Source organism: Euphorbia lathyris, chromosome 2 (assembly GCF_963576675.1).
Source record: "Euphorbia lathyris chromosome 2, ddEupLath1.1, whole genome shotgun sequence".
Classification (NCBI taxonomy): Eukaryota; Viridiplantae; Streptophyta; class Magnoliopsida; order Malpighiales; family Euphorbiaceae; genus Euphorbia; species Euphorbia lathyris.
This window is the reverse complement of record NC_088911.1, coordinates 59,776,890-59,788,352: the sequence shown is the minus strand read 5'-3', so window position 1 is coordinate 59,788,352 and position 11,463 is coordinate 59,776,890. Positions and strand designations below refer to the sequence as shown.

Here is an 11,463-nt window from a genome sequence, read left to right as displayed (position 1 = left end):
TAATAAGTGATAGTTTATGTGTGTGCTATTTTGGCAATATTTTGCCTGAAAACAATCAGAAAACGGTTAGAAACTACAAAAGTAAATAAAAAATATACTAAAACTAATAATCACGCGCACATGCATAAAAGTGTGAGAAATGCTCGCTTATTGAATGAAAACTACTCAAAACTATCCTAAAAACCGTATCTAAAGGTATACTTATTCTCGCCAAGTGATTTCTCCCAACAAACCCAATATTTTTTATCATGTCCATAATCATTATGCTCAACATTTCTATCATGGCTGATGCACATGCTGACACGATGTGTTGCTGGTCTCATACGCCGTGTGAGCCCTGTATCAAGAATTCTTTCACTTGCTTCACGTTGATGCCCTCATCACATCATTCCCTTTTAATGGATATGACATGTTTTATTCACGGGCAAACTTTATATTTGACCCATACGTGAATATTTCCAACTTTGAAAATAAATAAAAATTTATTACTAAAGAATACAATTAATATAAGGATAATAAAATGTTTTAGTTAATGTTATTCATCATTCTAAAAAGATAGTATATTTTAAAACAGATGGAGTATTTTATTGAATTTTGTGAAAAGATCTAACAATATATTAAAAATGAGGAGGAATAATTTATTAGACAACAATTATTGTATTGAATTTTAGAAAAGGACTAAATGAAAAACATATTTTGTCCCATAACCTTCAATGTCGTTTATTTAGCTTCATTTCATAGGAGAACAATTAAAGCTCTTGTAAGATATTCCTTGAAGGAGAGGCTGAGATTTTATATAGAGTCAACCTCTCTCAAGATCCTGGTATCAATTTTAGATAGCAATTCAACCAACACACTTAATAAAATATTTATATTATATTATATAATTAATCAAATTATATATATGGTGTTCGCTATGGTTATTTTGTTTTTTTAAAAAGTATCAAATATTATTTGGTGTGGTTTTCAATTAATTTTGAGTTAAAATTTTATATCCTACAAAAAAAAATAACTTTAAAAATAAATTCTAAATACTAATTTTAAAATATAAAATATATGGCGTTATAAATGCAGAGTATGTAGAAAGGTCGACGGGAAATAAAAGAGGGGAAAATTAAATAAATGCTTTTTCACGGAGATACTTCTTGGGAAGCAAGAAAAGAAAAGATAAAAGATTTTTTTCTCAACTTTTCGTGCTATTATTATCCAGTTTCTCTCTCTTTACTCTTTCATTATCCATTAATAGAAAACTTAATAGCGCCATTTTAAGGCTATTAACCCCTGTTTAAGCTCTATTCTACAGCTAAAGGATTATTATTAAACAAATCATGACTGATTCTTCGACGCTCCGGCAAACCATGAAGCCTCAGCGACTCTGTGATTACTGTAACCAAAGCGTAGCTCTCCTCTACTGCCGAGCTGACTCCGCCAGGCTCTGTATTTCCTGTGACCGGGACGTTCATTCTACTAACCAGCTCTTCTCCAAGCACACTCGTTCTTTACTCTGTGATGGATGTCATTCTTCCCCTGCTTCTATCTTCTGCCAAACTCACCACTCTGTTTTCTGCCAGAATTGTGATTGGGAAACTCACAATTTTTCCTTGTCTAATCCTGTTCATAATCGGAGGCCAATTGACGGTTTTACTGCCTGCCCTTCTGCGACTGACCTTCTTACTATTTTAGGGTTTGAAGATCTCGGCGACAAGAAATCTCTCTTTTTCACTGAAGACCCTAATGCCTTCGCCCACTCTGCTCTTGATGATTCTTCTTTTACTGATGGCTGTTTGGATTTGTTGCTTTGGCAGACTCCTACTATTTCAAGTTTTGATGATTTGATTGTTTCCACTGATACGCCCGAAAATTATCAGGCGTTAGGTGTGCCTCCTCTGCCCAAGGTAACTTTCTTTTTCTTTTTCCTGCATTTTTTTGTTGGTTTTTCGAGGTATAATGAGTAATTTATAATTTTGGGTGTCATTTCTGCTTGTTACTAACATTAACAATTTCATTGACTCCAACAATTGGTGTTTCCCAATTATAAAAGTTCGATAGTTGTATTTGGATCTTAGGATTACAGCTCGTAACATAGATTATCAGATGTGATGATACTTATTTTATTGGAAACAATTGAGCCTATTTGGTTAGCTTGCAATTACAATGAAATGGAAATCATGAAAAAAAAAAGATGAGTGTTGTTTGGTGCAAATATTAGTAGTTTTATGATAGGCTAACATTGTGGAGTTAGATTCTAGGAATGTAGAGCAGGCTTTGAATTCTGAGGGGTATGATGGCGCTCTATTTATGGTTCATTATTAATGATTGTATTTCCTTAGCAAAATATATTTAGGGTATTTTTTTTTCTGTCATATTAAGAGGTCTGTGAATTAAGTTGTTGATGCTCTGCAGAAGGTAGTTAGTTCTTCTCTGAAATGGGGATCATAATTATGTATATAGCTTCTTCCTTTGTAAGGCATTTTCTGATTGATGGTATGCAGTATTGAAGTATTCTCTTTTGTTTTTAAAAAGAAAAAAACTTCAATACTGACGAAAGCGAAATTTAACTATGTGCATACTTGTCAAAAACATGTTTAATATAGGAACTATAAAACATGTTTGATATCATGTTATTGCCACAAGTATTAGAGGTGTTCATGCTTCTTGTAGTAGGATGTTCTAATGATAATTTGAATGATTCTATACTTGCTGGCTTGAAATCAGCATTCAAGGATAAAGCTTTTACTCAAATACATAATGTTATATTAATTAGCCACTTCACTTTTTTCTCATCCTCTTTCATTGACCTCTTTGGTTTCGAATTTTTATCAGAGCTTCTCATCAATGGATTTTCTCAGTTATTCAAAAAAAAAAAAAAAAAAACAACTGATTTTCTCAGTGTTTTTCTTATGTTGAGCAAAGTTGGCATTCTTAGGTGATAATTGACTTCATCAAGTAGACAAAAACTATTTGATTTTGACAGAATCGCAATGCTATTTGTGGCCAACACGAGGAAGAAGTTCTTCATCAGCTCCGCAAACTAGCTAGGTCGGAACCTGACTCAAATTTTGAAACTCTAGACAAGGAACCAGTTAATATGTTTCGGCCATCAGCTGCTGAACAAAACATGAGGCCACGTGATATCTACACTGGTTATGACAGCGACCTAGCCCCAATTTCTTTGCCTACTTATGAGGTAAGGCTTCAATCCCTGTTTATGTTTTCACAAAATTGAACTTCCATGTTTTTTAGATCGTATAAAGAATAACATGTGTGACAAAGTTATGGAAGTAACTTCTGTCTTGAAATGTATGTCATGCAAAGCCTCTGCTGTTATGCATGTTTGATGAATTGATGTGTTGTGATGTAATGCAACTTTGGTAGTAAGATATAGATATTTGTAAAGCAGAGTGTTTGGACCACATATCTACTCTTTAGATGGACCACAAAATGAATTTTCATGTCTTACTTGAAAGTTGAAAGGTCGTAGAACTATCTCAAGAAAACACGGATTGAAAAAGCCTCCAACTTTCATTGTTTCATTCATAAATTGCTAGGTCACTTTTGCCTGAGTACTTCTTCAGAGTTTTCTATTTACATAATAGTTGAGTATGTTGGGAAAATAATAATCTGTATCTATTCATTGAGATATACAACTTATATAGACACATAAAGAGTGCTATTTAAAGAAGAGATCAAAATCCTAATTAATACTAATTGTAACAGTTATGTTAATTACACCTAATTACAGCTAGTAATTAGATATTCAATAGGACTCTGTGACGCTCCACCTCAAGCTGGACCAGAAATATTGATCATTCTCAGTTGGTATTGTTACAGAATAAGTCAATGTAATAAATGTATAACATGCTTAGGCTGCAACTAGATCATGCTTAGGCTTCTGTGACAGCTATAGGGCTGCTAGTAGGACCACTATGTTTTCTTTATTGTAGGGAAAACCTTGTATAAATATGTGTATTCATCTTAAGTTTAATATATTCATGTAGACTCTTAATCTATATGGTATCCCATGTATTCTAGTGTATTACATGGTCTGTTACATGGTATCAGAGCCTAAGGTCTAAGGTTTCTGAATTCTTTTTTCTGGGTAGTATTTCCAGAGTTGTGTTTCTGCAAGGGTTTAATATTTTCTGGGTAGTATTTCCCAGGTTCAATATTTTCTGGGTAGTATTTCCCAGGGTTCCATTTCTGTCAAGAGCTTGGGTCTCTTGAATACTCACTGTTGGGACGTCATTTTATCTCACCACCCCTCTGGTTCATCCTCTCCGCTTCCGATCGGTGTTTCCTCACATTCCGGCCACCCTGTGTCGTCGTCGCTGTAAGAAAATTCCTCCTTATATGGGATCAGAAGCTTGTTTTGGGTTTCTGGATTGAGATTCCAGAATTTGTTTTCGGCTTTATGAGCAGAATTTCTGGGTTGTTTCTTTCAGCATTGTTGTCTGCCTTGTGAGCAGAGACTGTTTGGACCTAAGGTTCCAAGTTTCAGTTCTTCCACCGATGTCGCCTCTCTGTTTCCACTGTGTCTGTTCGGTCAGGTTTCCGGTGAATCTCCTTTTGTGCACTGATGTTGCTGGCAGCCTCTTGCATGTGGCTACAACTGAGTTTTGCTTCTCTGTTTCAGAACAAAGCTTGATGTTCTTCTGCTGTCGTCTGTCCTGTCCGATTTGTTCTTCTAGGCCGCGTTTTCCAGATTATATTTTTATATTCTAAAGTATTTTGAGTGCACTGTCTTTAAGACTATATTATCTGTATTTGTAGCAAGCTGAGCATGATTAAAATCCATGCTTCAGCTTGAGGGGGAGTGTTACAGAATAAGTCAATGTAATAAATGTATAACATGCTTAGGCTGCAACTAGATCATGCTTAGGCTTCTGTGACAGCTATAGGGCTGCTAGTAGGGCCACTATGTTTTCTTTATTGTAGGGAAAACCTTGTATAAATATGTGTATTCATCTTAAGTTTAATATATTCATGTAGACTCTTAATCTATATGGTATCCCATGTATTCTAGTGTATTACATGGTCTGTTACAGGTATAAATATAATTGATCTGAATTCTTGGTAGGCATTCGTGAACACATCTGTTAATGGATTTCTGGTTCTGACACGTGGAGTTGTGATTGTACCATCTTCCAACTTTTCTCGAGTAAAATGACAGTCAACTTCATTATCACAATGCAACTCCATTGGTTTTATCTGAACAAACCCAATTTCACCAAGTAGACGAGGTAACGACACAAGTTCACATGTAGTCTGCACCATAGCTCGATATTCAGATTCTGCAATGCACTGGATCTGGAAACTACACTCTGCTTACTTTTCCAAGAAACAAGATCTCCCCCAACAAACAAACAGTATCTAGTAATAGAATGTCAGTCTGAAAGATCCCCAATATAGTCTGCATCGGTGAAGCCTTCTGCAACATGATGTCCATGATTTTGATATAATAAGTCTCGTCCAAGAGCTCCCTTCAGATACCTCAAGATATGAATGACATCATCCCACTGTGTTGTTCTAGGTGAGGACATGAATTGACTTGCACACTCATTGGAAATGAAATGTTTGGACGAGTGATTGTGAGATAATTCAACTTGCCAACTATTCTTCTATATTTCTCAGGTTCCTTGAGTCACCATCATCTGACTTCACCTTCATATTTAGTACCATTGGAGCATTACAAGTCTTTGCGTCAATTAGACCTGCATCTTTGAACACATCTAAACAATATTTTCTTTGAGTTAAGCAAATCCCTTTCCTGTTGTGGAATACCTCTATTCCCTAGACATATTTCAAAGGACCAAGATCATTCGTTTGGAAAAAGCAAGTACCAAGGAACTCCTTCAACTTCTTAATCTGAGCAACATCGTTTCCCATAATTACGATGTCATCAACATACACAACCAGCAGAATGCATCCAGAATTGGAACTGAAGTAGAAAACTGAAGGATCATATGCACTTCGGCGTAAGCCGAAATCCATATCGCACCGCTAAATTTTCCAAACCAAGCACGAGGAGATTGCTTTAAACCATAGAGAGACTTTCTTAATTTGCACACCTTCCCAGACTCCCTCTAAGCAACAAACCCAGGTGGTTGCTCTATATAAACCTCTTCGCGCAGGTCACCATTCAAGAATGAATTTTTAACATCGTGTAGATGAAGTGTCCAACTTAAATGGAAGCCAAGGAAATGAACAGACGGAGAGAAGTAAGTTTGGCAACTGGAGAGAAAGTATCGAAATAATCAATACCATAAGTCTGAGCATAGCCTTTGGCAACCAAGCAAGCCTTGAGCCGAGCAACACTGCCATTGGGATTCATCTTAACAACAAATACCTATCTGCAACCAATTCGCTTCTTCTGTGCCGGCAGAGGAATAAGATCTCAAGTGTGATTCTGTTCTAGTGCCTTCAATTCTTCTTTCATTGCTTCTAGCCAACCAGGGTGAATCATAGCTTCTGAAATGAATGACAAAACAACAATGAAATCTAAAGAGGCTACAAAACACTTGGAGGAGGGTGATAGGGCATTATAAGAACAAAGGAGGAAACGGGGTAAGTGGAAGACTGTGTACCTTTTCGAAGGGCAATTAGAAGGTCAGGATTGGGATCAGATGAAGGTGGAGGATCTGGAGATGAAACAAATGAGGGAATATTGGTGTCTGGATCTGTAGCAGGTGCCTCAACCGTAGGCTACACACGCCGAAATAAACTTGACGAATAATAGGCTGAGGGACAACCTGTTCACTTAGAGTATATATCCGAAAATCATCATTAGTGTTACCAGGAGGTAAAGTTGGCGAAGGTGGAGATGGACGGAAGAAAGAAGTATTTTCAAAGAACGTGACATCTATAGGAACAAGATAGCATCCCAAAGATGGAGAGTAACAACGGTACCCTTTCTGACACTGAGATATCCCACAAACACACTTTAGAGATTTTCGATCAAGCTTGGAGACTTGAGGACGAATATCTTGAACAAAACAAGTATACTAAAAAAATACGAGGAGCAAAAGAAAACCAAGATTGAAAAGGAAAGAGAATAGAGTAAGGAATCTGATCCTGAAGAATATTGGAAGACATACAATTGATGAGGTAACACGCAGTGGAAACACATCAGTCCAAAACACTTTAGGGACTTGCATTTGAAATATTACGGCACGGGTAACTTCAAGTAAATGGCAATTCTTCCATTCTGCCACACCATTTTGTTGAGGTGTAACAACGCACGATGTTTGATGAATAATACCATGCTGTAAAAGATAAGACTGAAAAGTGCAGGATAAGTATTCTTTAGCATTGTTACTCTGCAAAATGCAAATATCTTTACTAAATAGAATTTTAATCTTAGTATGAAAAGCCAGAAAACAATAAATAAATCTGAGCGGTACTTCAACGGATAAAGCCATATTTTTCAAACAAAATCATCCACAATAGTCACAAAATACCGATAACTAAGTTTAGAAAACAATAGCACATGGACCCCACATATCACTATGAACTGAATCAAAAAAAGACTCAACATGTTTATTTATTCGAGGGGAATATGGTACTCGATGATGTTTAGCGAATTGACACACTTCACACTCCAAAGTATATTCCCCCAGAAGACTCAGGCACATTTTCTGCAAGATAGGAAGAGACAGTTAACCAAACTCACAATGAAGTTGTAACATAAGGAGCTCGTGCAGGCCATTCACCAGTTTCCCTCTACCAATATTCTGTTTCATCCCAAGATCTTGAAAAAGGGAACATGTGGGAAATAACATAACAGTTAAAGGGTTTTGGTGAGTTGACTAACAGAGTGAGGAGACAGTATGATACCATCACCAGTAGCAATGTTAGAAAATTTTATAGGGTTACTTTGCTGAGGCCGACCGTGTAGCTTCCAACAATTCTTCTTAATGTGTCTTTCTCCTCCGCAGTAATGGCATACCCGAGGATTATGAGATCTACGGAATTCTGAGAACCACCCTTAACCCCATGATTCACATTGCTCACCAGAGTCTTTGTCTGTTGAAACACCACATCAAAAGTCTTTTCACCATCCTTACACGCTACAAGAAGGCGACTATAGAGATTAGAGAAAGACGGAAGTGTCCCATTGGTCAATATCTGAGTGCGTGCTATTTCAAACTCAGGACCAAATCCTTCCAGAAAGCCAAGAACAAATACACGATCATACTCATCTTGCATACGTTTAACATCAGCTGTAATGGAAAATCTAATTCGTTTCTCCTCACATATGTTTACAATTATTGTAATACTGGAAGAAGGTGCGATCCTTTCTCTCAGGATGATAGTATGATGACAACAAATTATGAATATGAGTCGAGTCTTTACATAGACTCTAGATATTCCCACATCTCTTTGACAGTGGCACAATGAGTCACAATATCATCAATGGTGGAATCTAAGGTATTCTGAATCAAATTAAAAAGTTTGTAATCTGTCATCATCCACTTCTTTCTATTTCCCTCGTCATCTCTAGGTGGAGGATTACTAGTCAAATGATCTTCCAAATCAACACTATTAACGTGTCTAGTAATAGTACATTTTCATTGAGTATAACCTTTAACACCGGTCAATTTCCTATCGGTAATTCTAGTGTTACCCACTGTTATTTCAGTCACAGTTTTCTTATCCTTTTGGTCAGACATGATCAATTCAATGAAGAATTCACCACAACAGATTCAACAATAACAGTAAATGCACACTACTGTTCTACACTAATAAAGCAAAGAAGACAGAATAGGCCAACCTCAATTGAGAAAATGCCAAGTCAGAGAGCAGAAAAACAGAAGCAGAGATCCAACCAACCACAAGCAGGAATCAGAGAAGGGGAAGTAACCTGAATCACCAAAAAACAGAAAACCAACTGGACAGAGGGGCCGGGAATAGGGAGACGAGACCGTCGGAGAAAAAACCTCATCGATCGGAGCAGCCACGCGGTCACACGCGCCGGCGAGTGGGCCGCGTGCCTGAAGTTCAGGCAGCGCTTTAGATCGACGGCAGGAGAGTTGATTAGCAGGGGTGGTGAGATGAACAGGGGTGTTGAAAATTTCAACCTGGACCACTGTTCGCCAACAGACGCTACTCAGAGAAGAAATTTGCAAAGCCAAATACGAGGTTCTGATAACATGTAATCAAACTCAATGGGAAAATAATAATCTGTATCTATTCAATGAGATATACAATTTATATATGCATATAAAGAGTCCTATTTAAGGAAGAGATAGAAATCCTAATTAATACTAATTGTACCAGTTAACATAATTACAGCTAGTAATTAGATATTCAGTAGGACTCTGTAAGAATCCTGAAACATGTTGAAAGTTTATTCGGGATAATCTCTTCTGCACCAAGCTTCGTGGTTCCTCTGAAGTTTGAAATACTAGGAGTTAGCTCACTAATGACACCGGCTTGAGAATTTCAGTTGTATACTTGATAGACTAGCCCAATCAGTACGCAGTGAGCTCCTCAATATGCTTGGCTTTTTCACTTTAAATGGAATATAGTGGTGTTAATCCATTTCCTCTTTGTGCAGGACAATATATTTCACTGGCTGAATGATCCAGGCGAGGCTGGAAATCAAGCATGTCATGCTTCTACATTAACAAGAAAGGATTTGGATGGGAGTCCTATTGTTCCTGACAAGCTATCCAATATTGATAGTTTAAGTCATGCCAATGGCAGTCAAGAACTGGAGGCACAGTATCTTGTTCCTACTGCAGCCTTGCCTCTTTACCCAAAAGTTGGTTTGCATGACATAAACAGTCAAGAGAGGGACTCTGCAATATCACGCTATAAGGAGAAGAAGAAATCTAGGAGGTAAAACTAATATTTTACTCATATTGGTTGAACCTGTGTTTCTGTTAATTAACTGCTCAGACTTGACATTTCCAATATTTAATTTTGGTTACTCTTCACTTGTGCTGTTTTCTTGTATAATTTAATCAAGCACATCTGAATGTAGGTTAGAATTATAACCGAAATGATAAAAGACCATTTTAGAGGATTCAAGTGAGCCTGTGCTGAGAATTGAAGATTCTGATAGAATTCTGTTGAGTTATTTTGCCCAAAATATACTTAAATTGAAGATATTGCAATAATCTATCAGAGTCTAAATGGCTGGTTTCTTTGATTAGTTTATGCCACAATTAGTACCTTTAATTTATAAGAGATCCTGATTGATCGGTTTGACTGTTTAGTATTTAGATGTTAAATTAATTTTTGCTGAAGAAGATGAAACAATAATGTATAAGACCTCAAACATGAAGCATTGATGCAGGATGGCAAGCAGACTGCCCACTTTATCTGCAAACTAGATTATCGGCATGAAATATAATCTCAGGTTTTGACCACCTGTGGTTATAATTTTCTGATTCTGAACTAATATTCTTTTGCTAAAACAACAGGTATGATAAGCACATTAGATACGTGTCACGAAAAGTTCGGGCAGAAAGTAGAACGAGAATTAAGGGACGATTTGCTAAGATGGATCGCTGAAACTACAGTAAGCAATCATTTTATATATATTTATATAAACTCAATAGGATAAGTTATTTTTATGATACATAAAAAAAAGGTTGTGATGTTTGATGCCTAATATAGACTGTATTTTGGTGTGTTGAAAAGGCAGATATAATAAGTTTCAAGTGTGCATTACCATAGGAAACAGCACAAGAACTGCAGGACAGTTTGGTAGAATGGATGGCTGAGATTCTGCCATTTAGGCATGACCCCAAGTTAGTTGATAGCTTGGTTACAAAGTACATACTATTCAAAGTATGTCTGATAATGTTTCATAATTTTGTGTTGCTATAGTTTTGAAACTCAAGTCAGACGCATAGCTTTTAGCTTCCAGATATGTAGAAAATTGGTACCTAGAACGTTCTTTTTCCAGAAGAAATTTTTAAAATCATTGTGTATAGTAAGTAAGAAATGTCAAATTTGCTCACTCTTTTACTCTTGATGCTGTTAATACTCCATACTAAAAACTGTAAAAAATAAAAAATAAAAAATAATTAGGTGATGATGAAAATATTTGTAGGTGATTTGATTTTCTGTGGAGACTGAGAAGAGGCCACACCGACGAGTTTGACAAGCAATGGCCAAAAGCTCCTATAGCTGCAGGTGCCCATTGGCAGAGAAGAAGACCAATAAATAACCCTGTGCTGTTAAAACATCATCTGACATATAATTTATTACTGCTAATGCACTTCAATTAATTGTTTCTAATGCTCCAGTTGCATCCATACGAAAGTCTCAATTTTGTTCCAAGAATCAGCCTTAACAAATTAATCTATACATAATAATTGGCTGTTCAAAAACTTTTTTTTTTTGTTTGTTTGTTATAAATAAATGAATTTATGGATGTCTATAAGTTTAACAAGTTTAAACTTTTCATTTATAATGTAAAACTTATATTTCTTTAATACTTGGTAGTTTAAA

The 11,463-nt window shown here is 36.3% G+C and overlaps 1 protein-coding gene across 3 annotated transcripts; it reads left to right on the top strand.

Moving 5' to 3' along the window:
* The first annotated feature begins 1,123 nt into the window (after nucleotides 1–1,123).
* Nucleotides 1,124–11,463, top strand: LOC136218377 (zinc finger protein CONSTANS-LIKE 13). 3 transcript variants are annotated; one of them, XM_066005213.1, is made up of 5 exons: nucleotides 1,124–1,895; nucleotides 2,975–3,187; nucleotides 9,557–9,840; nucleotides 10,428–10,525; nucleotides 10,652–10,977. In XM_066005213.1, the coding sequence occupies exons 1-4, from the start codon at nucleotides 1,329–1,331 to the stop codon at nucleotides 10,516–10,518; spliced, it is 1,155 nt and encodes a 384-aa protein (XP_065861285.1). In that variant the 5' UTR covers nucleotides 1,124–1,328; the 3' UTR covers nucleotides 10,519–10,525; nucleotides 10,652–10,977. The 3 variants fall into 3 exon arrangements, with proteins under 3 accessions (XP_065861285.1, XP_065861284.1, XP_065861283.1); XM_066005212.1 differs by lacking the exon at nucleotides 10,652–10,977 and adding an exon at nucleotides 11,063–11,463 and having other exon boundaries at nucleotides 1,125–1,895; XM_066005211.1 differs by having other exon boundaries at nucleotides 1,125–1,895; nucleotides 10,648–10,977.

Bases quoted from the DNA above. Each gene is read 5' to 3' on its own strand.
- LOC136218377 (XM_066005212.1), top strand. From the start codon at position 1,329: ATGACTGATTCTTCGACGCTCCGGCAAACCATGAAGCCTCAGCGACTC. The intron at 1,896-2,974 runs GTAACTTTCTTT...TGATTTTGACAG, and splicing joins GTGTGCCTCCTCTGCCCAAG to AATCGCAATGCTATTTGTGG. The intron at 3,188-9,556 runs GTAAGGCTTCAA...CTCTTTGTGCAG, and splicing joins TTTCTTTGCCTACTTATGAG to GACAATATATTTCACTGGCT.